The 24,347-nt window shown below is 48.9% G+C and overlaps 2 protein-coding genes across 2 annotated transcripts in view; one reads left to right on the forward strand and one right to left on the reverse strand.

Annotated features, from left to right (window-relative positions):
* LOC140404551 (ephrin-B1-like) overlaps positions 1 to 24,347 on the forward strand; it is a 536,635-nt gene that overhangs the window by 341,674 nt on the left and 170,614 nt on the right. The gene's annotated exons all lie outside the window — the stretch shown is intronic.
* Positions 2,665 to 24,347, reverse strand: part of LOC140404622 (procollagen C-endopeptidase enhancer 2-like) — a 61,656-nt gene continuing 39,973 nt past the window's right edge. Inside the window, exons 8-9 of the mRNA XM_072493225.1 lie at positions 23,304 to 23,471; positions 2,665 to 4,643 (exon numbers count right to left, since the gene is read on the reverse strand). Coding sequence (XP_072349326.1) covers positions 4,513 to 4,643; positions 23,304 to 23,471 — 299 coding nt within the window. The 3' untranslated portion in view covers positions 2,665 to 4,512. The remainder of the gene's footprint in view (positions 4,644 to 23,303; positions 23,472 to 24,347) is intronic.

Below are 24,347 nucleotides of genomic sequence, written 5' to 3' on the forward strand. Positions count from 1 at the left end.
CTCCCAGGACAGGTGCAGCACGGGGTTAGATACAGAGTAAAGCTCCCTCTACACTGTCCCCATCAAACACTGCCAGGACAGGTACAGCACGGGGTTAGATACAGAGTAAAGCTCCCTCTACACTGTCCCCATCAAACACTCCTAGGACAGGTACAGCACGGGGTTAGATACAGAGTAAAGCTCCCTCTACACTGTCCCCATCAAACACTCCCAGGACAGGTACAGTACGGGGTGAGTTACAGAGTAAAGCTCCGTCTACACTGTCCCCATCAAACACTCCCAGGACAGGTAAAGCACGGGGTTAGATACAGAGTAAAGCTCCCTCTGTACTGCCCCCATCAAACACTCCCTGGACAGGTACAGCACGGGGTTAGATACAGAGTGAAGCTCCCTCTACACTGTCCCCATCAAATACTCCCAGGACAGGTACAGCACGGGGTTAGATACAGAGTAAAGCTCCCTCTACACTGTCCCCATCAAACACTCCCAGGACAGGTACAGCACGGGGTTAGATACAGTGTAAAGCTCCCTCTACACTGTCCCCATCAAACAGTCCCAGAACAGGTACAGCACGGGGTTAGATACAGAGTAAAGCTCCCTCTACACTGTCCCCATCAAACACTCTCAGGACAGGTACAGCACGGGGTTAGATGCAGAGTAAAGCTCCGTCTACACTGTCCCCATCAAACACTCCCAGGACAGGTACAGCACGGGGTTGGATACAGAGTAAAGCTCCCTCTACACTGTCCCCATCAAACACTCCCAGGACAGGTACAGCACGGGGTTAGATACAGAGTGAAGCTCCCTCTACACTGTCCCCATCAAACACTCCCAGGACAGGTACAGCACGGGGTTAGATACAGAGTAAAGCTCCCTCTACACTGTCCCCATCAAACACTCCCAGGACAGGTACAGCATGGGGTTAGAGACAGAGTAAAGCTCCCTCTACACTGTCCCCATCAAACACTCCCAGGACAGGTGCAGCACGGGGTTAGATACAGAGTAAAGCTCCCTCTACACTGTCCCCATCAAACACTGCCAGGACAGGTACAGCACGGGGTTAGATACAGAGTAAAGCTCCCTCTACACTGTCCCCATCAAACACTCCTAGGACAGGTACAGCACGGGGTTAGATACAGAGTAAAGCTCCCTCTACACTGTCCCCATCAAACACTCCCAGGACAGGTACAGTACGGGGTGAGTTACAGAGTAAAGCTCCCTCTACACTGTCCCCATCAAACACTCCCAGGACAGGTACAGCACGGGGTAGATACAGAGTAAAGCTCCCTCTACACTGTCCCGATCAAACACTCCCCGGACAGGTACAGCACGGGGTTAGATACAGAGTAAAGCTCCCTCTACACTGTCCCCATCAAACACTCCCAGGACAGGTACAGCACGGGGTTAGATACAGAGTAAAGCTCCCTCTACACTGTCCCGATCAAACACTCCCAGGACAGGTACAGCACGGGGTTCGATACAGAGTAAAGCTCCCTCTACACTGTCCCCATCAAACCCTCCCAGGACAGGTACAGCACGGGGTTAGATACAGAGTAAAGCTCCCTCTACACTGTCCCCATCAAACACTCCCCGGACAGGTACAGCACGGGGTTAGATACAGAGTAAAGCTCCCTCTACACTGTCCCCATCAAACACTCCCCGGACAGGTACAGCACGGGGTTAGATACAGAGTAAAGCTCCCTCTACACTGTCCCCATCAAACACTCCCAGGACAGGTACAGCACGGGGTGAGATACAGAGTAAAGCTCCCTCTACACTGTCCCCATCAAACACTCCCAGGACAGGTACAGCACGGGGTTAGATACAGAGTAAAGCTCCCTCTACACTGTCCCCATCAAACACTCCCAGGACAGGTGCAGCACGGGGTTAGATACAGAGTAAAGCTCCCTCTACACTGTCCCCATCAAACACTGCCAGGACAGGTACAGCACGGGGTTAGATACAGAGTAAAGCTCCCTCTACACTGTCCCCATCAAACACTCCTAGGACAGGTACAGCACGGGGTTAGATACAGAGTAAAGCTCCCTCTACACTGTCCCCATCAAACACTCCCAGGACAGGTACAGTACGGGGTGAGTTACAGAGTAAAGCTCCCTCTACACTGTCCCCATCAAACACTCCCAGGACAGGTACAGCACGGGGTAGATACAGAGTAAAGCTCCCTCTACACTGTCCCGATCAAACACTCCCCGGACAGGTACAGCACGGGGTTAGATACAGAGTAAAGCTCCCTCTACACTGTCCCCATCAAACACTCCCCGGACAGGTACAGCACGGGGTTAGATACAGAGTAAAGCTCCCTCTACACTGTCCCCATCAATCACTCCCCGGACAGGTACAGCACGGGGTTAGATACAGAGTAAAGCTCCCTCAACACTGTCCCCATCAAACACTCCCCGGACAGGTACAGCACGGGGTTAGATACAGAGTAAAGCTCCCTCTACACTGTCCCCATCAAACACTCCCAGGACAGGTACAGCACGGGGTTAGATGGAGTGAACAGTCTGTGGTGAATTTCCTGCCATTGGCCGGTACAATATCGGACGGTTAGGAAGTCGCGGGTATAACGGTCTCTGGACTGAATCCTCGGGGCCGGATCTCAGTGGAAACAATGACACTGACTGAAAAATGAAAACCAAGGTGTAATTTTTGAAGTGATTTTATTAATAAGTTTAATTATATTCAGTTGAACTCTCGAGGATTCACATGTTTGCTGGTGTGAGGGGGGAGGGTGCGCTGTGTGCATAGAGGTCAGGTTTAGGGTGAGGGTGAAGGGTCAAGGTGAGGGTCATGGTTCAGGATGAAAGGTGAGGGTTGAGGGTGGCGGGTCAATGTTGAGGTGTGAGGGTCAGGGTGAGGGGTCAAGGTGAGGGTGAAGGGTCAGGATGGAGGGTCAGGGTGAGGGGTCAAGGTGAGGGTGAAGGGTCAGTATGGAGGGTCAGGGTGAGCGATCCAGGTGAGGGTAAAGGGTCAGGATGGAGGGTCAGGGTGAGGGGTCAAGGTGAAGGTGAAGGGTCAGGGTGAGGGGTCAAGGTGAGGGTAAAGTTTCAGGGTGAGGGGTCAGGGTGAGGGGTCAAGGTGAGGGTGAAGGGTCAAGGTGAGGGGTCAGGGTGAGGGGTCAAGGTGAGGGTGAAGGGTCAAGCTGGAGGGTCAGTGTGAGGGGACAGGATGGAGGGTCAAGATGAGGGGTCAAGTTGAAGGTGAAGGGTTACGGTGAAGGGTCAGTGTGAGGGGTCATGGTGAAGATGAAGGATCAGGGTGAAGGGTCAGGGTGAAGGGCCAGGGTCAGTGTGAGGGGTCAGGGTGGAGGGTCAGGGTGAAGGGTCAGGCTCAGTGTGAGAGGTCAGGGTGGAGGGTCAGGGTGAAGGGTCAGCGTGGAGGGTCAGGGGTAAGGGTCAGGCTCAGTGTGAGAGGTCAGGGTGGAGGGTCAGGGTGAAAGGTCAGGGTGTAGTGTCAGGGTGGAGGGTCAGGGTGGAGGGTCAGGGTGAAGGGTCAGGGTGAAGGGTCAGGGTGGAGGGTCAGGGTGAAGGGTCAGGGTGAAGGGTCAGGGTGGAGGGTCAGGGTGGAGGGTCAGGGTGGAGGGTCAGGGTGGAGGGTCAGGGTGGAGGGTCAGGGTGGAGGGTCAGGGTGGAGGGTCAGGGTGGAGGGTCAGGGTGAAGGGTCAGGGTGGAGGGTCAGGGTGAAGGGTCAGGTGGAGGGTCAGGGTGAAGGGTCAGGGTGGAGGGTCAGGGTGAAGGGTCAGGCTCAGTGTGAGAGGTCAGGGTGAAGGGTCAGGGTGGAGGGTCAGGGTGAAGGGTCAGGGTGAAGGGTCAGGGTGGAGGGTCAGGGTGAAGGGTCAGGGTGGAGGGTCAGGGTGGAGGGTCAGGGTGGAGGGTCAGGGTGAAGGGTCAGGGTGGAGGGTCAGGGTGAAGGGTCAGGGTGGAGGGTCAGGGTGAAGGGTCAGGGTGGAGGGTCAGGGTGGAGGGTCAGGGTGGAGGGTCAGGGTGGAGGGTCAGGGTGGAGGGTCAGGGTGAAGGGTCAGGGTGGAGGGTCAGGGTGGAGGGTCAGGGTGGAGGGTCAGGGTGGAGGGTCAGGGGGAAGGGTCAGGGGGAAGGGTCAGGGGGAAGGGTCAGGGCGGAGGGTCAGGGCGGAGGGTCAGGGCGGAGGGTCAGGGCGAAGGGTCAGGGCAGAGGGTCAGGGTGAAGGGTCAGGCTCAGTGTGAGAGGTCAGGGTGGAGGGTCAGGGTGAAGGGTCAGGGTGGAGGGTCAGGGTGGAGGGTCAGGGTGGAGGGTCAGGGTGGAGGGTCAGGGTGGAGGGTCAGGGTGGAGGGTCAGGGTGAACGGTCAGGGTGGAGGGTCAGGGTGAAGGGTCAGGGTGAAGGGTCAGGGTGGAGGGTCAGGGTGAAGGGTCAGGGTGAAGGGTCAGGCTGGAGGGTCAGGGTGGAGGGTCAGGGTGAGGGGTCAAGGTGAGGGTGAGGGGTCAGGGTGATGATGTCTCTTCCTCAGTTTGGTTTCAGCATCTCCGTGTGGTGAGTTTGGTGAGGACATCGTGTTGTTGAGCTTTGTAAACGAGGAAAAAGCTGTTGGGAAGAATCCTGCCTCGGCCCAACTTGTCAACAGGTCCCATCAGGGTGTAACTGGCCCCTAGGGAGCAAAACAAGAGGCGGTCAGGGTTCAGAGAGAAATCAATCAGCCACTGTCTCCATAATAGGTCAGTGAGAGTAACGGTCAGTGAGAGTGATTAACGGTCAGTGAGAGTAACGGTCAGTGAGAGTGATTAACCGTCAGTGAGAGTGATTAACGGTCAGTGAGAGTGATTAACGGTCAGAGAGAGTAACGGTCAGTGAGAGTAACGGTCAGTGAGAGTGATTAACGGTCAGTGAGAGTGATTAACGGTCAGAGAGAGTAACAGTCAGTGAGTGTGATTAACGGTCAGTGAGAGTGATTAACGGTCAGTGAGAGTGATTAACGGTCAGTGAGAGTGATTAACGGTCAGAGAGAGTAACAGTCAGTGAGAGTGATTAACGGTCAGTGAGAGTGATTAACGGTCAGTGAGAGTGATTAACGGTCAGTGAGAGTAACGGTCAGTGAGTGTGATTAACGGTCAGTGTGAGTGATTAACGGTCAGTGAGAGTAACGGTCAGTGAGAGTGATTAACGGTCAGTGAGAGTGATTAACGGTCAGTGCGAGTGATTAACGGTCAGTGAGAGTGATTAACGGTCAGTGCGAGTAATGGTCAGTGAGAGTAACGGTCAGTGAGAGTAACGGTCAGAGAGAGTGATTAACGGTCAGTGAGAGTGATTAACGGTCAGTGAGAGTGATTAACGGTCAGTGAGAGTGGTTAACGGTCAGTGAGAGTGATTAACGGTCAGTGAGAGTGATTAACGGTCAGTGAGAGTGATTAACGGTCAGTGAGAGTGATTAACGGTCAGTGAGAGTAACGGTCAGTGAGAGTGATTAACGGTCAGTGAGAGTGATTAACGGTCAGTGAGAGTAACGGTCAGTGAGAGTGATTAACGGTCAGTGAGAGTAACGGTCAGTGAGAGTGATTAACGGTCAGTGAGAGTGATTAACGGTCAGTGCGAGTGATTAACGGTCAGTGAGAGTGATTAACGGTCAGTGCGAGTAATGGTCAGTGAGAGTAACGGTCAGTGAGAGTAACGGTCAGAGAGAGTAACGGTCAGTGAGATTGATTAACGGTCAGTGAGAGTGATTAACGGTCAGTGAGATTGATTAACGGTCAGTGAGAGTGGTTAACGGTCAGAGAGAGTAAGTCAGTGAGAGTGATTAACGGTCAGTGAGAGTGATTAACGGTCAGTGAGAGTGATTAACGGTCAGTGAGAGTGATTAACGGTCAGTGAGAGTAACGGTCAGTGAGAGTGATTAACGGTCAGTGAGAGTAACAGTCAGTGAGTGTGATTAACGGTCAGTGAGAGTAACGGTCAGTGAGAGTGATTAACGGTCAGTGAGAGTAACAGTCAGTGAGAGCGATTAACGGTCAGAGAGAGTAACGGTCAGTGAGAGTAACGGTCAGTGAGAGTGATTAACGGTCAGTGAGAGCGATTAACGGTCAGAGAGAGTAACGGTCAGTGAGAGTGATTAACGGTCAGTGAGAGTGATTAACGGTCAGTGAGAGTAACGGTCAGTGCGAGTAACGGTCAGTGAGAGTAACGGTCAGTGAGAGTGATTAACGGTCAGTGAGAGTGATTAACGGTCAGTGAGAGTGATTAACGGTCAGTGAGAGTGATTAACGGTCAGTGAGAGTAACAGTCAGTGAGAGTGATTAACGGTCAGTGAGAGTGATTAACGGTCAGTGAGAGTGATTAACGGTCAGTGAGAGTGGTTAACGGTCAGTGAGAGTAACGGTCAGTGAGAGTGATTAACGGTCAGTGAGAGTAACGGTCAGAGAGAGTAACGGTCAGTGAGAGTGATTAATGGTCAGTGAGAGTGATTAACGGTCAGTGAGAGTAACGGTCAGTGAGAGTGATTAACGGTCAGTGAGAGTAACGGTCAGTGAGAGGAACGGTCAGTGAGAGTAACGGTCAGTGAGAGTGATTAACGTTCAGTGAGAGTGATTCACGGCCAGTGAGAGTAACGGTCAGTGAGAGTAACGGTCAGTGAGAGTGATTAACGGTCAGTGAGAGTAACGGTCAGTGAGAGTGATTAACGGTCAGTGAGAGTAACGGTCAGTGAGAGTGATTAACGGTCAGTGAGAGTAACGGTCAGTGAGAGTGATTAACGGTCAGTGAGAGTGATTAACGGTCAGTGAGAGTAACAGTCAGTGAGAGTGATTAACGGTCAGTGAGAGTGATTAACGGTCAGAGAGAGTAACGGTCAGTGAGAGTAACGGTCAGTGAGAGTGATTAACGGTCAGTGAGAGTGATTAACGGTCAGTGAGAGTGATTAACGGTCAGTGAGAGTGATTAACGGTCAGAGAGAGTGATTAATGGTCAGTGAGAGTAACGGTCAGAGAGAGTGATTAACGGTCAGTGAGAGTGATTAACGGTCAGTGAGAGTAACGGTCAGAGAGAGTGATTAACGGTCAGTGAGTGTGATTAACGGTCAGTGAGAGTAACGGTCAGTGAGAGTGATTAACGGTCAGTGAGAGTGATTAACGGTCAGTGAGAGTGATTAACGGTCAGTGAGAGTGATTAACGGTCAGTGAGAGTAACGGTCAGAGAGAGTGATTAACGGTCAGAGAGAGTGATTAATGGTCAGTGAGAGTGATTAACGGTCAGTGAGAGTGATTAACGGTCAGTGAGAGTGATTAACGGTCTGTGAGTGTGATTAACGGTCAGTGAGTGTGATTAACGGTCAGAGAGAGTAACGGTCAGTGAGAGTAACGGTCAGTGAGAGTGATTAACGGTCTGTGAGTGTGATTAACGGTCAGTGAGAGTGATTAACGGTCAGTGAGAGTGATTAACGGTCAGTGGGTGTGATTAACGGTCAGTGAGTGTGATTAACGGTCAGTGAGAGTAACGGTCAGTGAGAGTGATTAACGGTCAGTGAGAGTGATTAACGGTCAGTGAGAGTAACGGTCAGTGAGAGTAACGGTCAGTGAGAGTGATTAACGGTCTGTGAGTGTGATTAACGGTCAGTGAGAGTGATTAACGGTCAGTGAGAGTGATTAACGGTCAGTGAGAGTAACGGTCAGTGAGAGTGATTAACGGTCAGTGAGAGTAACGGTCAGTGAGAGTAACGGTCAGTGAGAGTGATTAACGGTCAGTGAGAGTGATTAACGGTCAGTGAGAGTAACGGTCAGTGAGAGTGATTAACGGTCAGTGAGAGTAACGGTCAGTGAGAGTAACGGTCAGTGAGAGTGATTAACGGTCAGTGAGTGTGATTAACGGTCAGTGAGAGTGATTAACGGTCAGTGAGTGTGATTAACGGTCAGTGAGAGCGATTAACGGTCAGTGAGAGTGATTAACGGTCAGTGAGTGTGATTAACGGTCAGTGAGAGTGATTAACGGTCAGTGAGAGTGATTAACGGTCAGTCAGAGTAACAGTCAGTGAGAGTGATTAACGGTCAGTGAGAGTGATTAACGGTCAGTGAGAGTAACGGTCAGTGTGAGTGATTAACGGTCAGTGAGAGTAACGGTCAGTGAGAGTGATTAACGGTCAGTGAGAGTAACGGTCAGTGTGAGTGATTAACGGTCAGTGAGAGTAACGGTCAGTGAGAGTGATTAACGGTCAGTGAGAGTGATTAACGGTCAGTGAGAGTAACAGTCAGTGAGAGTGATTAACGGTCAGTGAGAGTGATTAACGGTCAGTGAGAGTAACAGTCAGTGAGAGTGATTAACGGTCAGTGAGAGTAACGGTCAGTGAGAGTAACGGTCAGTGAGAGTAACGGTCAGTGAGAGTAACGGTCAGTGAGAGTGATTAACGGTCAGTGAGAGTAACGGTCAGTGAGAGTAATGGTCAGTGAGAGTAACGGTCAGTGAGAGTAACGGTCAGTGAGAGTGATTAACGGTCAGTGAGAGTAACAGTCAGTGAGAGTGATTAACGGTCAGTGAGAGTGATTAACGGTCAGTGAGAGTAACGGTCAGTGCGAGTAACGGTCAGTGAGAGTAACGGTCAGTGAGAGTGATTAACGGTCAGTCAGAGTGATTAACGGTCAGTGAGAGTAACGGTCAGTGAGAGTAACAGTCAGTGAGAGTGATTAACGGTCAGTGAGAGTGATTAACGGTCAGTGAGAGTAACGGTCAGTGAGAGTAACGGTCAGTGAGAGTGATTAACGGTCAGTGAGAGTGATTAACGGTCAGTGAGAGTGATTAACGGTCAGTGTGAGTGATTAACGGTCAGTGCGAGTAACGGTCAGTGAGAGTGATTAACGGTCAGTGTGAGTGATTAACGGTCAGTCAGAGTAACGGTCAGTGAGAGTGATTAACGGTCAGTGAGTGTGATTAACGGTCAGTGAGAGTGATTAACGGTCAGTGAGAGTGATTAACGGTCAGTGAGTGTGATTAACGGTCAGTGAGAGTGATTAACGGTCAGTGAGAGTGATTAACGGTCAGTGAGAGTGATTAACGGTCAGTGAGTGAGAGTAACGGTCAGTGAGAGTGATTAACGGTCAGTGAGAGTAACGGTCAGTGAGAGTGATTAACGGTCAGTGAGAGTGATTAACGGTCAGTGAGAGTGATTAACGGTCAGTGAGTGTGATTAACGGTCAGTGAGAGTGATTAACGGTCAGTGAGAGTAACGGTCAGTGAGAGTAATTAACGGTCAGTGAGTGTGATTAACGGTCAGTGAGAGTGATTAACGGTCAGTGAGAGTAACGGTCAGTGAGAGTGATTAACGGTCAGTGAGAGTGATTAACGGTCAGTGAGTGTGATTAACGGTCAGTGAGTGTGATTAACGGTCAGTGAGAGTGATTAACGGTCAGTGAGAGTAACGGTCAGTGAGAGTGATTAACGGTCAGTGAGAGTAACAGTCAGTGAGAGTGATTAACGGTCAGTGAGAGTGATTAACGGTCAGTGAGAGTAACGGTCAGTGAGAGTGATTAACGGTCAGTGAGAGTAACGGTCAGTGAGAGTGATTAACGGTCAGTGAGAGTAACGGTCAGTGAGAGTGATTAACGGTCAGTGTGAGTGATTAACGGTCAGTCAGAGTAACGGTCAGTGAGAGTGATTAACGGTCAGTGAGTGTGATTAACGGTCAGTGAGAGTAACAGTCAGTGAGAGTAACGGTCAGTGAGTGTGATTAACGGCCAGTGAGTGTGATTAACGGTCAGTGAGAGTAACGGTCAGTGAGAGTAACGGTCAGTGAGAGTAACGGTCAGTGAGTGTGATTAACGGTCAGTGAGAGTGATTAACGGCCAGTGAGTGTGATTAACGGTCAGTGAGAGTGATTAACGGTCAGTGTGAGTGATTAACGGTCAGTCAGAGTAACGGTCAGTGAGAGTGATTAACGGTCAGTGAGTGTGATTAACGGTCAGTGAGAGTAACGGTCAGTGAGAGTAACGGTCAGTGAGTGTGATTAACGGCCAGTGAGTGTGATTAACGGTCAGTGAGAGTAACGGTCAGTGAGAGTAACGGTCAGTGAGAGTAACGGTCAGTGAGAGTGATTAACGGTCAGTGAGAGTGATTAACGGCCAGTGAGTGTGATTAACGGTCAGTGAGAGTAACGGTCAGTGAGAGTAACGGTCAGAGAGAGTAACGGTCAGTGAGAGTAACAGTCAGTGAGAGTAACGGTCAGTGAGTGTGATTAACGGTCAGTGAGAGTAACGGTCAGTGAGAGTAACAGTCAGTGAGTGTGATTAACGGTCAGTGAGAGTAACGGTCAGTGAGAGTAATGGTCAGTGAGAGTGATTAACGGTCAGTGAGAGTGATTCACGGCCAGTGAGAGTGATTAACGGTCAGTGAGAGTGATTAACGGTCAGTGAGAGTGATTAACGGTCAGTGAGAGTGATTAACGGTCAGTGAGAGTGATTAACGGTCAGTGAGAGTGATTAACGGTCAGTGAGAGCGATTAACGGTCAGTGAGAGCGATTAACGGTCAGTGAGAGTGATTAACGGTCAGTGAGAGAGAGTAACGGTCAGTGATAGTAACGGTCAGTGAGAGTGATTAACGGTCAGTGAGAGCGATTAACGGTCAGTGAGAGTGATTAACGGTCAGTGAGAGCGATTAACGGTCAGTGAGAGTGATTAACGGTCAGTGAGAGTAACGGTCAGTGAGAGTGATTAACGGTCAGGGAGAGTAACGGTCAGTGAGAGTGATTAACGGTCAGTGAGAGTGATTAACGGTCAGTGAGAGCGATTAACGGTCAGTGAGAGTGATTAACGGTCAGTGAGAGAGAGTAACGGTCAGTGAGAGTGATTAACGGTCAGGGAGAGTAACGGTCAGAGAGAGTAACGGTCAGTGAGAGTGATTAATGGTCAGTGAGAGTGATTAACGGTCAGTGAGAGTAACGGTCAGTGAGAGTGATTAACGGTCAGTGAGAGTAACGGTCAGTGAGAGTAACGGTCAGTGAGAGTAACGGTCAGTGAGAGTGATTAACGTTCAGTGAGAGTGATTCACGGCCAGTGAGAGTAACGGTCAGTGAGAGTAACGGTCAGTGAGAGTGATTAACGGTCAGTGAGAGTAACGGTCAGTGAGAGTGATTAACGGTCAGTGAGAGTAACGGTCAGTGAGAGTGATTAACGGTCAGTGAGAGTAACGGTCAGTGAGAGTGATTAACGGTCAGTGAGAGTGATTAACGGTCAGTGAGAGTAACAGTCAGTGAGAGTGATTAACGGTCAGTGAGAGTGATTAACGGTCAGAGAGAGTAACGGTCAGTGAGAGTAACGGTCAGTGAGAGTGATTAACGGTCAGTGAGAGTGATTAACGGTCAGTGAGAGTGATTAACGGTCAGTGAGAGTGATTAACGGTCAGTGAGAGTGATTAACGGTCAGAGAGAGTGATTAACGGTCAGTGAGAGTAACGGTCAGAGAGAGTGATTAACGGTCAGTGAGAGTGATTAACGGTCAGTGAGAGTAACGGTCAGAGAGAGTGATTAACGGTCAGTGAGTGTGATTAACGGTCAGTGAGAGTAACGGTCAGTGAGAGTGATTAACGGTCAGTGAGAGTGATTAACGGTCAGTGAGAGTGATTAACGGTCAGTGAGAGTGATTAACGGTCAGTGAGAGTAACGGTCAGAGAGAGTGATTAACGGTCAGAGAGAGTGATTAATGGTCAGTGAGAGTGATTAACGGTCAGTGAGAGTGATTAACGGTCAGTGAGAGTGATTAACGGTCAGTGAGAGTGATTAACGGTCAGTGAGAGTAACGGTCAGTGAGAGTGATTAACGGTCAGTGAGAGTAACGGTCAGTGAGAGTAACGGTCAGTGAGAGTGATTAACGGTCTGTGAGTGTGATTAACGGTCAGTGAGTGTGATTAACGGTCAGAGAGAGTAACGGTCAGTGAGAGTAACGGTCAGTGAGAGTGATTAACGGTCTGTGAGTGTGATTAACGGTCAGTGAGAGTGATTAACGGTCAGTGAGAGTGATTAACGGTCAGTGGGTGTGATTAACGGTCAGTGAGTGTGATTAACGGTCAGTGAGAGTAACGGTCAGTGAGAGTGATTAACGGTCAGTGAGAGTGATTAACGGTCAGTGAGAGTAACGGTCAGTGAGAGTAACGGTCAGTGAGAGTGATTAACGGTCTGTGAGTGTGATTAACGGTCAGTGAGAGTGATTAACGGTCAGTGAGAGTGATTAACGGTCGGTGAGAGTAACGGTCAGTGAGAGTGATTAACGGTCAGTGAGAGTAACGGTCAGTGAGAGTAACGGTCAGTGAGAGTGATTAACGGTCAGTGAGAGTGATTAACGGTCAGTGAGAGTGATTAACGGTCAGTGAGAGTGATTAACGGTCAGTGAGAGTAACGGTCAGTGAGAGTAACGGTCAGTGAGAGTGATTAACGGTCAGTGAGTGTGATTAACGGTCAGTGAGAGTGATTAACGGTCAGTGAGTGTGATTAACGGTCAGTGAGAGCGATTAACGGTCAGTGAGTGTGATTAACGGTCAGTGAGAGTGATTAACGGTCAGTGAGAGTGATTAACGGTCAGTCAGAGTAACAGTCAGTGAGAGTGATTAACGGTCAGTGAGAGTGATTAACGGTCAGTGAGAGTAACGGTCAGTGTGAGTGATTAACGGTCAGTGAGAGTAACGGTCAGTGAGAGTGATTAACGGTCAGTGAGAGTAACGGTCAGTGTGAGTGATTAACGGTCAGTGAGAGTAACGGTCAGTGAGAGTGATTAACGGTCAGTGAGAGTAACAGTCAGTGAGAGTGATTAACGGTCAGTGAGAGTAACGGTCAGTGAGAGTGATTAACGGTCAGTGAGAGTAACAGTCAGTGAGAGTGATTAACGGTCAGTGAGAGTGATTAACGGTCAGTGAGAGTAACAGTCAGTGAGAGTGATTAACGGTCAGTGAGAGTAACGGTCAGTGAGAGTAACGGTCAGTGAGAGTAACGGTCAGTGAGAGTGATTAACGGTCAGTGAGAGTAACGGTCAGTGAGAGTAACGGTCAGTGAGAGTAATGGTCAGTGAGAGTAACGGTCAGTGAGAGTAACGGTCAGTGAGAGTGATTAACGGTCAGTGAGAGTAACAGTCAGTGAGAGTGATTAACGGTCAGTGAGAGTGATTAACGGTCAGTGAGAGTAACGGTCAGTGAGAGTGATTAACGGTCAGTGAGAGTAACAGTCAGTGAGAGTGATTAACGGTCAGTGAGAGTGATTAACGGTCAGTGAGAGTAACGGTCAGTGAGAGTGATTAACGGTCAGTGAGAGTAACGGTCAGTGAGAGTGATTAACGGTCAGTGAGAGTGATTAACGGTCAGTGAGAGTAACGGTCAGTGAGAGTGATTAACGGTCAGTGAGAGTAACGGTCAGTGAGAGTAACGGTCAGTGAGAGTAACGGTCAGTGAGAGTGATTAACGGTCAGTGAGAGTAACGGTCAGTGAGAGTAATGGTCAGTGAGAGTAACGGTCAGTGAGAGTAACGGTCAGTGAGAGTGATTAACGGTCAGTGAGAGTAACAGTCAGTGAGAGTGATTAACGGTCAGTGAGAGTAACGGTCAGTGAGAGTGATTAACGGTCAGAGAGAGTGATTAACGGTCAGTGAGAGTGATTAACGGTCAGTGAGAGTAACGGTCAGTGCGAGTAATGGTTAGTGAGAGTAACGGTCAGTGAGAGTAACGGTCAGTGAGAGTAACGGTCAGTGAGAGTGATTAACGGTCAGTGAGAGTGATTAACGGTCAGTGAGAGTAACGGTCAGTGCGAGTAACGGTCAGTGAGAGTAACGGTCAGTGAGAGTGATTAACGGTCAGTCAGAGTGATTAACGGTCAGTGAGAGTAACGGTCAGTGAGAGTAACAGTCAGTGAGAGTGATTAACGGTCAGTGAGAGTGATTAACGGTCAGTGAGAGTAACGGTCAGTGAGAGTAACGGTCAGTGAGAGTGATTAACGGTCAGTGAGAGTGATTAACGGTCAGTGAGAGTGATTAACGGTCAGTGTGAGTGATTAACGGTCAGTGCGAGTAACGGTCAGTGAGAGTGATTAACGGTCAGTGAGAGTAACGGTCAGTGAGAGTGATTAACGGTCAGTGAGTGTGATTAACGGTCAGTGAGAGTGATTAACGGTCAGTGAGAGTGATTAACGGTCAGTGAGTGTGATTAACGGTCAGTGAGAGTGATTAACGGTCAGTGTGAGTGATTAACGGTCAGTCAGAGTAACGGTCAGTGAGAGTGATTAACGGTCAGTGAGTGTGATTAACGGTCAGTGAGAGTGATTAACGGTCAGTGAGAGTGATTAACGGTCAGTGAGTGTGATTAACGGTCAGTGAGAGTGATTAACGGTCAGTGAGAGTGATTAACGGTCAGTGAGAGTGATTAACGGTCAGTGAGAGTGATTAACGGTCAGTGAGTGAGAGTAACGGTCAGTGAGAGTGATTAACGGTCAGTGAGAGTAACGGTCAGTGTGAGTGATTAACGGTCAGTGAGAGTGATTAACGGTCAGTGAGAGTGATTAACGGTCAGTGAGAGTGATTAACGGTCAGTGAGTGTGATTAACGGTCAGTGAGAGTGATTAACGGTCAGTGAGAGTAACGGTCAGTGAGAGTGATTAACGGTCAGTGAGAGTGATTAACGGTCAGTGAGTGTGATTAACGGTCAGTGAGAGTGATTAACGGTCAGTGAGAGTAACGGTCAGTGAGAGTGATTAACGGTCAGTGAGAGTGATTAACGGTCAGTGAGTGTGATTAACGGTCAGTGAGTGTGATTAACGGTCAGTGAGTGTGATTAACGGTCAGTGAGTGTGATTAACGGTCAGTGAGTGTGATTAATGGTCAGTGAGAGTGATTAACGGTCAGTGAGTGTGATTAACGGTCAGTGAGAGTGATTAACGGTCAGTGAGAGTGATTAACGGTCAGTGAGAGTGATTAACGGTCAGTGAGAGTAACAGTCAGTGAGAGTGATTAACGGTCAGTGAGAGTGATTAACGGTCAGTGAGAGTAACGGTCAGTGAGAGTGATTAACGGTCAGTGAGAGTAACGGTCAGTGAGAGTGATTAACGGTCAGTGAGAGTGATTAACGGTCAGTGAGAGTGATTAACGGTCAGTCAGAGTAACGGTCAGTGAGAGTGATTAACGGTCAGTGAGTGTGATTAACGGTCAGTGAGAGTAACGGTCAGTGAGAGTAACGGTCAGTGAGTGTGATTAACGGCCAGTGAGTGTGAGTAACGGTCAGTGAGAGTGATTAACGGCCAGTGAGTGTGATTAACGGTCAGTGAGAGTGATTAATGGTCAGTGTGAGTGATTAACGGTCAGTCAGAGTAACGGTCAGTGAGAGTGATTAACGGTCAGTGAGTGCGATTAACGGTCAGTGAGAGTAACGGTCAGTGAGAGTAACGGTCAGTGAGTGTGATTAACGGCCAGTGAGTGTGATTAACGGCCAGTGAGAGTAACGGTCAGTGAGAGTAACGGTCAGTGAGAGTAACGGTCAGTGAGAGTGATTAACGGTCAGTGAGAGTAACGGTCAGTGAGAGTGATTAACGGTCAGTGAGAGTGATTAACGGTCAGTGAGAGTGATTAACGGTCAGTGAGAGCGATTAACGGTCAGTGAGAGCGATTAACGGTCAGTGAGAGTGATTAACGGTCAGTGAGAGAGAGTAACGGTCAGTGAGAGTAACGGTCAGTGAGAGTGATTAACGGTCAGTGAGAGCGATTAACGGTCAGTGAGAGTGATTAACGGTCAGTGAGAGCGATTAACGGTCAGTGAGAGTGATTAACGGTCAGTGAGAGTAACGGTCAGTGAGAGTGATTAACGGTCAGGGAGAGTAACGGTCAGTGAGAGTGATTAACGGTCAGTGAGAGTGATTAACGGTCAGTGAGAGCGATTAACGGTCAGTGAGAGTGATTAACGGTCAGTGAGAGAGAGTAACGGTCAGTGAGAGTGATTAACGGTCAGGGAGAGTAACGGTCAGAGAGAGTAACGGTCAGTGAGAGTGATTAATGGTCAGTGAGAGTAACGGTCAGTGAGAGTAACGGTCAGTGAGAGTAACGGTCAGTGAGAGTGATTAACGGTCAGTGAGAGTAACGGTCAGTGAGAGTAACTGTCAGTGAGAGTAACGGTCAGTGAGAGTGATTAACGGTCAGTGAGAGTAACGGTCAGTGAGAGTAACGGTCAGTGAGAGTAACGGTCAGTGAGAGTGATTAACGGTCAGTGAGAGTAACGGTCAGTGAGAGTAACGGTCAGTGAGAGTAACGGTCAGTGAGAGTGATTAACGGTCAGTGAGAGTGATTAACGGTCAGTGAGAGTGATTAACGGTCAGTGAGAGTAACGGTCAGTGAGAGTGATTAACGGTCAGTGAGAGTGATTAACGGTCAGTGAGAGTAACGGTCAGTGAGAGTGATTAACGGTCAGTGAGAGTAACGGTCAGTGAGAGTGATTAACGGTCAGTGAGAGTGATTAACGGTCAGTGAGAGTAACAGTCAGTGAGAGTGATTAACGGTCAGTGAGAGTGATTAACGGTCAGAGAGAGTAACGGTCAGTGAGAGTAACGGTCAGTGAGAGTGATTAACGGTCAGTGAGAGTGATTAACGGTCAGTGAGAGTGATTAACGGTCAGTGAGAGTGATTAACGGTCAGTGAGAGTGATTAACGGTCAGAGAGAGTGATTAACGGTCAGTGAGAGTAACGGTCAGAGAGAGTGATTAACGGTCAGTGAGAGTGATTAACGGTCAGTGAGAGTAACGGTCAGAGAGAGTGATTAACGGTCAGTGAGTGTGATTAACGGTCAGTGAGAGTAACGGTCAGTGAGAGTGATTAACGGTCAGAGAGAGTAACGGTCAGAGAGAGTGATTAACGGTCAGAGAGAGTGATTAACGGTCAGTGAGAGTAACGGTCAGAGAGAGTGATTAACGGTCAGAGAGAGTGATTAATGGTCAGTGAGAGTGATTAACGGTCAGTGAGAGTAACGGTCAGTGTGAGTGATTAACGGTCAGTGAGAGTAACGGTCAGAGAGAGTGATTAACGGTCAGAGAGAGTGATTAATGGTCAGTGAGAGTGATTAACGGTCAGTGAGAGTGATTAACGGTCAGTGAGAGTGATTAACGGTCAGTGAGAGTGATTAACGGTCAGTGAGAGTAACGGTCAGTGAGAGTGATTAACGGTCAGTGAGAGTAACGGTCAGTGAGAGTAACGGTCAGTGAGAGTGATTAACGGTCTGTGAGTGTGATTAACGGTCAGTGAGTGTGATTAACGGTCAGAGAGAGTAACGGTCAGTGAGAGTAACGGTCAGTGAGAGTGATTAACGGTCTGTGAGTGTGATTAACGGTCAGTGAGAGTGATTAACGGTCAGTGAGAGTGATTAACGGTCAGTGGGTGTGATTAACGGTCAGTGAGTGTGATTAACGGTCAGTGAGAGTAACGGTCAGTGAGAGTGATTAACGGTCAGTGAGAGTGATTAACGGTCAGTGAGAGTAACGGTCAGTGAGAGTAACGGTCAGTGAGAGTGATTAACGGTCTGTGAGTGTGATTAACGGTCAGTGAGAGTGATTAACGGTCAGTGAGAGTGATTAACGGTCAGTGAGAGTAACGGTCAGTGAGAGTGATTAACGGTCAGTGAGAGTAACGGTCAGTGAGAGTAACGGTCAGTGAGAGTGATTAACGGTCAGTGAGAGTGATTAACGGTCAGTGAGAGTGATTAACGGTCAGTGAGAGTGATTAACGGTCAGTGAGAGTAACGGTCAGTGAGAGTAACGGTCAGTGAGAGTGATTAACGGTCAGTGAGTGTGATTAACGGTCAGTGAGAGTGATTAACGGTCAGTGAGTGTGATTAACGGTCAGTGAGAGCGATTAACGGTCAGTGAGAGTGATTAACGGTCAGTGAGTGTGATTAACGGTCAGTGAGAGTGATTAACGGTCAGTGAGAGTGATTAACGGTCAGTCAGAGTAACAGTCAGTGAGAGTGATTAACGGTCAGTGAGAGTGATTAACGGTCAGTGAGAGTAACGGTCAGTGTGAGTGATTAACGGTCAGTGAGAGTAACGGTCAGTGAGAGTGATTAACGGTCAGTGAGAGTAACGGTCAGTGTGAGTGATTAACGGTCAGTGAGAGTAACGGTCAGTGAGAGTGATTAACGGTCAGTGAGAGTAACAGTCAGTGAGAGTGATTAACGGTCAGTGAGAGTAACGGTCAGTGAGAGTAACGGTCAGTGAGAGTAACGGTCAGTGAGAGTGATTAACGGTCAGTGAGAGTAACGGTCAGTGAGAGTAATGGTCAGTGAGAGTAACGGTCAGTGAGAGTAACGGTCAGTGAGAGTGATTAACGCTCAGTGAGAGTAACAGTCAGTGAGAGTGATTAACGGTCAGTGAGAGTGATTAACGGTCAGTGAGAGTAACGGTCAGTGAGAGTGATTAACGGTCAGTGAGAGTAACAGTCAGTGAGAGTGATTAACGGTCAGTGAGAGTGATTAACGGTCAGTGAGAGTAACGGTCAGTGAGAGTGATTAACGGTCAGTGAGAGTAACGGTCAGTGAGAGTGATTAACGGTCAGTGAGAGTGATTAACGGTCAGTGAGAGTAACGGTCAGTGAGAGTGATTAACGGTCAGTGAGAGTAACGGTCAGTGAGAGTAACGGTCAGTGAGAGTAACGGTCAGTGAGAGTGATTAACGGTCAGTGAGAGTAACGGTCAGTGAGAGTAATGGTCAGTGAGAGTAACGGTCAGTGAGAGTAACGGTCAGTGAGAGTGATTAACGGTCAGTGAGAGTAACAGTCAGTGAGAGTGATTAACGGTCAGTGAGAGTAACGGTCAGTGAGAGTGATTAACGGTCAGAGAGAGTGATTAACGGTCAGTGAGAGTGATTAACGGTCAGTGAGAGTAACGGTCAGTGCGAGTAATGGTTAGTGAGAGTAACGGTCAGTGAGAGTAACGGTCAGTGAGAGTAACGGTCAGTGAGAGTGATTAACGGTCAGTGAGAGTGATTAACGGTCAGTGAGAGTAACGGTCAGTGCGAGTAACGGTCAGTGAGAGTAACGGTCAGTGAGAGTGATTAACGGTCAGTCAGAGTGATTAACGGTCAGTGAGAGTAACGGTCAGTGAGAGTAACAGTCAGTGAGAGTGATTAACGGTCAGTGAGAGTGATTAACGGTCAGTGAGAGTAACGGTCAGTGAGAGTAACGGTCAGTGAGAGTGATTAACGGTCAGTGAGAGTGATTAACGGTCAGTGAGAGTGATTAACGGTCAATGCGAGTAACGGTCAGTGAGAGTGATTAACGGTCAGTGAGAGTAACGGTCAGTGAGAGTGATTAACGGTCAGTGAGTGTGATTAACGGTCAGTGAGAGTGATTAACGGTCAGTGAGAGTGATTAACGGTCAGTGAGTGTGATTAACGGTCAGTGAGAGTGATTAACGGTCAGTGTGAGTGATTAACGGTCAGTCAGAGTAACGGTCAGTGAGAGTGATTAACGGTCAGTGAGAGTGATTAACGGTCAGTGAGAGTGATTAACGGTCAGTGAGTGTGATTAACGGTCAGTGAGAGTGATTAACGGTCAGTGAGAGTGATTAACGGTCAGTGAGAGTGATTAACGGTCAGTGAGTGAGAGTAACGGTCAGTGAGAGTGATTAACGGTCAGTGAGAGTGATTAACGGTCAGTGAGAGTGATTAACGGTCAGTGAGTGTGATTAACGGTCAGTGAGAGTGATTAACGGTCAGTGAGAGTAACGGTCAGTGAGAGTGATTAACGGTCAGTGAGAGTGATTAACGGTCAGTGAGTGTGATTAACGGTCAGTGAGAGTGATTAACGGTCAGTGAGAGTAACGGTCAGTGAGAGTGATTAACGGTCAGTGAGAGTGATTAACGGTCAGTGAGTGTGATTAACGGTCAGTGAGTGTGATTAACGGTCAGTGAGTGTGATTAACGGTCAGTGAGTGTGATTAACGGTCAGTGAGTGTGATTAATGGTCAGTGAGAGTGATTGACGGTCAGTGAGAGTGATTAACGGTCAGTGAGTGTGATTAACGGTCAGTGAGTGTGATTAACGGTCAGTGAGAGTGATTAACGGTCAGTGAGAGTGATTAACGGTCAGTGAGAGTGATTAACGGTCAGTGAGAGTAACAGTCAGTGAGAGTGATTAACGGTCAGTGAGAGTGATTAACGGTCAGTGAGAGTAACGGTCAGTGAGAGTGATTAACGGTCAGTGAGAGTAACGGTCAGTGAGAGTGATTAACGGTCAGTGAGAGTAACGGTCAGTGAGAGTGATTAACGGTCAGTGAGAGTGATTAACGGTCAGTGTGAGTGATTAACGGTCAGTCAGAGTAACGGTCAGTGAGAGTGATTAACGGTCAGTGAGTGTGATTAACGGTCAGTGAGAGTAACGGTCAGTGAGAGTAACGGTCAGTGAGTGTGATTAACGGCCAGTGAGTGTGATTAACGGTCAGTGAGAGTAACGGTCAGTGAGAGTAACGGTCAGTGAGAGTAACGGTCAGTGAGTGTGATTAACGGTCAGTGAGAGTGATTAACGGCCAGTGAGTGTGATTAACGGTCAGTGAGAGTGATTAACGGTCAGTGTGAGTGATTAACGGTCAGTCAGAGTAACGGTCAGTGAGAGTGATTAACGGTCAGTGAGTGTGATTAACGGTCAGTGAGAGTAACGGTCAGTGAGAGTAACGGTCAGTGAGTGTGATTAACGGCCAGTGAGTGTGATTAACGGCCAGTGAGAGTAACGGTCAGTGAGAGTAACGGTCAGTGAGAGTAACGGTCAGTGAGAGTGATTAACGGTCAGTGAGAGTGATTAACGGCCAGTGAGTGTGATTAACGGTCAGTGAGAGTAACGGTCAGTGAGAGTAACGGTCAGAGAGAGTAACAGTCAGTGAGAGCGATTAACGGTCAGAGAGAGTAACGGTCAGTGAGAGTAACGGTCAGTGAGAGTGATTAACGGTCAGTGAGAGTGATTAACGGTCAGTGAGAGTAACGGTCAGTGAGAGTAACAGTCAGTGAGTGTGATTAACGGTCAGTGAGAGTAACGGTCAGTGAGAGTAACAGTCAGTGAGTGTGATTAACGGTCAGTGAGAGTGATTAACGGTCAGTGAGAGTGATTAACGGTCAGTGAGAGTAACGGTCAGTGAGAGTAACGGTCAGTGAGAGTGATTAACGGTCAGTGAGAGTGATTAACGGTCAGTGAGAGTGATTAACGGTCAGTGAGAGTAACGGTCAGTGAGAGTAATGGTCAGTGAGAGTGATTAACGGTCAGTGAGAGTGATTAACGGTCAGTGAGAGTAACGGTCAGTGAGAGTGATTAACGGTCAGTGAGAGTGATTAACGGTCAGTGAGAGTGATTAACGGTCAGTGAGAGTAACGGTCAGTGTGAGTGATTAACGGTCAGTGAGAGTAACGGTCAGTGAGAGTGATTAACGGTCAGTGAGAGTAACGGTCAGTGAGAGTGATTAACGGTCAGTGAGAGTAACGGTCAGTGAGAGTGAGTAACGGTCAGTGAGAGTAACGGTCAGTGAGAGTGATTAACGGTCAGTGAGAGCGATTAACGGTCAGTGAGAGTAACGGTCAGTGAGAGTAACAGTCAGTGAGAGTAACAGTCAGTGAGTGTGATTAACGGTCAGTGAGAGTGATTAACGGTCAGTGAGAGAGATTAACGGTCAGTGAGAGTAACGGTCAGTGAGAGTAACGGTCAGTGAGAGTAACAGTCAGTGAGTGTGATTAACGGTCAGTGAGAGTGATTAACGGTCAGTGAGAGTGATTAACGGTCAGTGAGTGTGATTAACGGTCAGTGAGAGTAACGGTCAGTGAGAGTAATGGTCAGTGAGAGTGATTAACGGTCAGTGAGAGTGATTAACGGTCAGTGAGAGTAACAGTCAGTGAGAGTGATTAACGGTCAGTGAGTGTGATTAACGGTCAGTGAGAGTAACGGTCAGTGAGAGTGATTAACGGTCAGTGAGAGTAACGGTCAGTGAGAGTAATGGTCAGTGAGAGTGATTAACGGTCAGTGAGAGTGATTAACGGTCAGTGAGAGTGATTCACGGCCAGTGAGAGTGATTAACGGTCAGTGAGAGTGATTAACGGTCAGTGAGAGTGATTAACGGTCAGTGAGAGTAACGGTCAGTGAGAGTAACAGTCAGTGAGAGTGATTAACGGTCAGTGAGAGTGATTAACGGTCAGTGAGAGTGATTCACGGCCAGTGAGAGTGATTAACGGTCAGTGAGAGTGATTAACGGTCAGAGAGAGTGATTAACGGTCAGTGAGAGTAACAGTCAGTGAGAGTGATTAACGGTCAGTGAGAGTGATTAACGGTCAGTGAGAGTGATTAACGGTCAGTGAGAGTAACGGTCAGTGAGAGTAACAGTCAGTGAGTGTGATTAACGGTCAGTGAGAGTAACGGTCAGTGAGAGTGATTAACGGTCAGTGAGAGTGATTAACGGTCAGTGAGAGTGATTAACGGTCAGTGAGAGTAACGGTCAGTGAGAGTAACGGTCAGTGAGAGTGATTAACGGTCAGTGAGAGTAACGGTCAGTGAGAGTAACGGTCAGTGAGAGTGATTAACGGTCAGTGAGAGTGATTAACGGTCAGTGAGAGTGATTAACGGTCAGTGAGAGTAACGGTCAGTGAGAGTAACGGTCAGTGAGAGTGATTAACGGTCAGTGAGAGTAACGGTCAGTGAGAGTAACGGTCAGTGAGAGTGAGTAACAGTCAGTGAGAGTGATTAACGGTCAGTGAGAGAGAGTAACGGTCAGTGAGAGTAACGGTCAGTGAGAGTGATTAACGGTCAGTGAGAGCGATTAACGGTCAGTGAGAGCGATTAACGGTCAGTGAGAGTAACGGTCAGTGAGAGTGATTAACGGTCAGGGAGAGTAACGGTCAGTGAGAGTGATTAACGGTCAGTGAGAGTGATTAACGGTCAGTGAGAGCGATTAACGGTCAGTGAGAGTGATTAACGGTCAGTGAGAGAGAGTAACGGTCAGTGAGAGTGATTAACGGTCAGGGAGAGTAACGGTCAGTGAGAGTGATTAACGGTCAGGGAGAGTGATTAACGGTCAGTGAGAGCGATTAACGGTCAGTGAGAGTGATTAACGGTCAGTGAGAGTGATTAACGGTCAGTGAGAGTGATTAACGGTCAGTGAGAGCGATTAACGGTCAGTGAGAGTGATTAACGGTCAGTGAGAGCGATTAACGGTCAGTGAGAGTGATTAACGGTCAGTGAGAGTGATTAACGGTCAGTGAGAGAGAGTAACGGTCAGTGAGAGTGATTAACGGTCAGGGAGAGTAACGGTCAGTGAGAGTGATTAATGGTTCGAGAGTGACGATATTGTCCGCCAGCGTTTACCTTTCCGGAGATTGGGACATTGCTTGCAGACCAGCAGGATTTTGGTGATGAGTTTGTTCCCGACCTGCCTGGTTTTCAGGTTGCCAGCTTTGTAAGTGTTGATAATGGAGACGGTGGCCTGCAGACTCTGACCGTTTGGCACGAGGTTCAGCACCTTGGCCGAGATCACTGGAAGAATAAAAATATAGAGTGAGAACATTCATCCACGCAGGGTGTACACATTGAAATACCAACTCACTGGCTCTCTGTCACCCACTGGGTCAGTGTTACACTTTAGCCCACTGGCTCTGTCACCCACTGGGTCAGTGTTACACTGCAGCCCACTGGCTCACTGCAACCCACAGGGCCAGTGTTACACTGCAGCCCACTGGCTCTCTGTCACCCACTGGGTCAGTGTTACACTTTAGCCCACTGGCTCTGTCACCCACTGGGTCAGTGTTACACTGCAGCCCACTGGCTCACTGCAACCCACAGGGCCAGTGTTACACTGCAGCCCACTGGCTCTCTGTCACCCACTGGCCAGTGTTACACTGCAGCCCACTGGCTCTGTCACCCACTGGGCCAGTGTTACACTGCAGCCCACTGGCTCTCTGTCACCCACTGGGCCAGTGTTACACTGCAGCCCACTGGCTCTCTGTCGCCCACTGGGCTAGTGTTACACTTTAGCCCACTGGCTCTCTGTCACTCACTGGGCCAGTGTTACACTGCAGCCCACAGGCTCTCTGTCACCCACAGGGCCAGTGTTACACTGCAGCCCACTGGCTCACTGCAACCCACTGGGTCAGTGGTACATTGCAGCCCACTGGCTCTGTCACCCACAGGGCCAGTGTTACACTGTAGCCCACTGGCTCTCTGTCACCCACTGTGTCAGTGTTACACTACAGCCCACTGGCTCTCTGTCACCCACTGGGTCAGTGTTACACTGCAGCCCACTGGCTCTCTGTCACCCACTGGGCCAGTGTTACACTGCAGCCCACTGGCTCACTGCAACCCACTGGGCCTGTGTTACACTGCAGCCCACTGGCTCTGTCACCCACAGGGCCA

This window comes from Scyliorhinus torazame, chromosome 31 (assembly GCF_047496885.1).
Source record: "Scyliorhinus torazame isolate Kashiwa2021f chromosome 31, sScyTor2.1, whole genome shotgun sequence".
In the NCBI taxonomy this organism is placed as follows: Eukaryota; Metazoa; Chordata; class Chondrichthyes; order Carcharhiniformes; family Scyliorhinidae; genus Scyliorhinus; species Scyliorhinus torazame.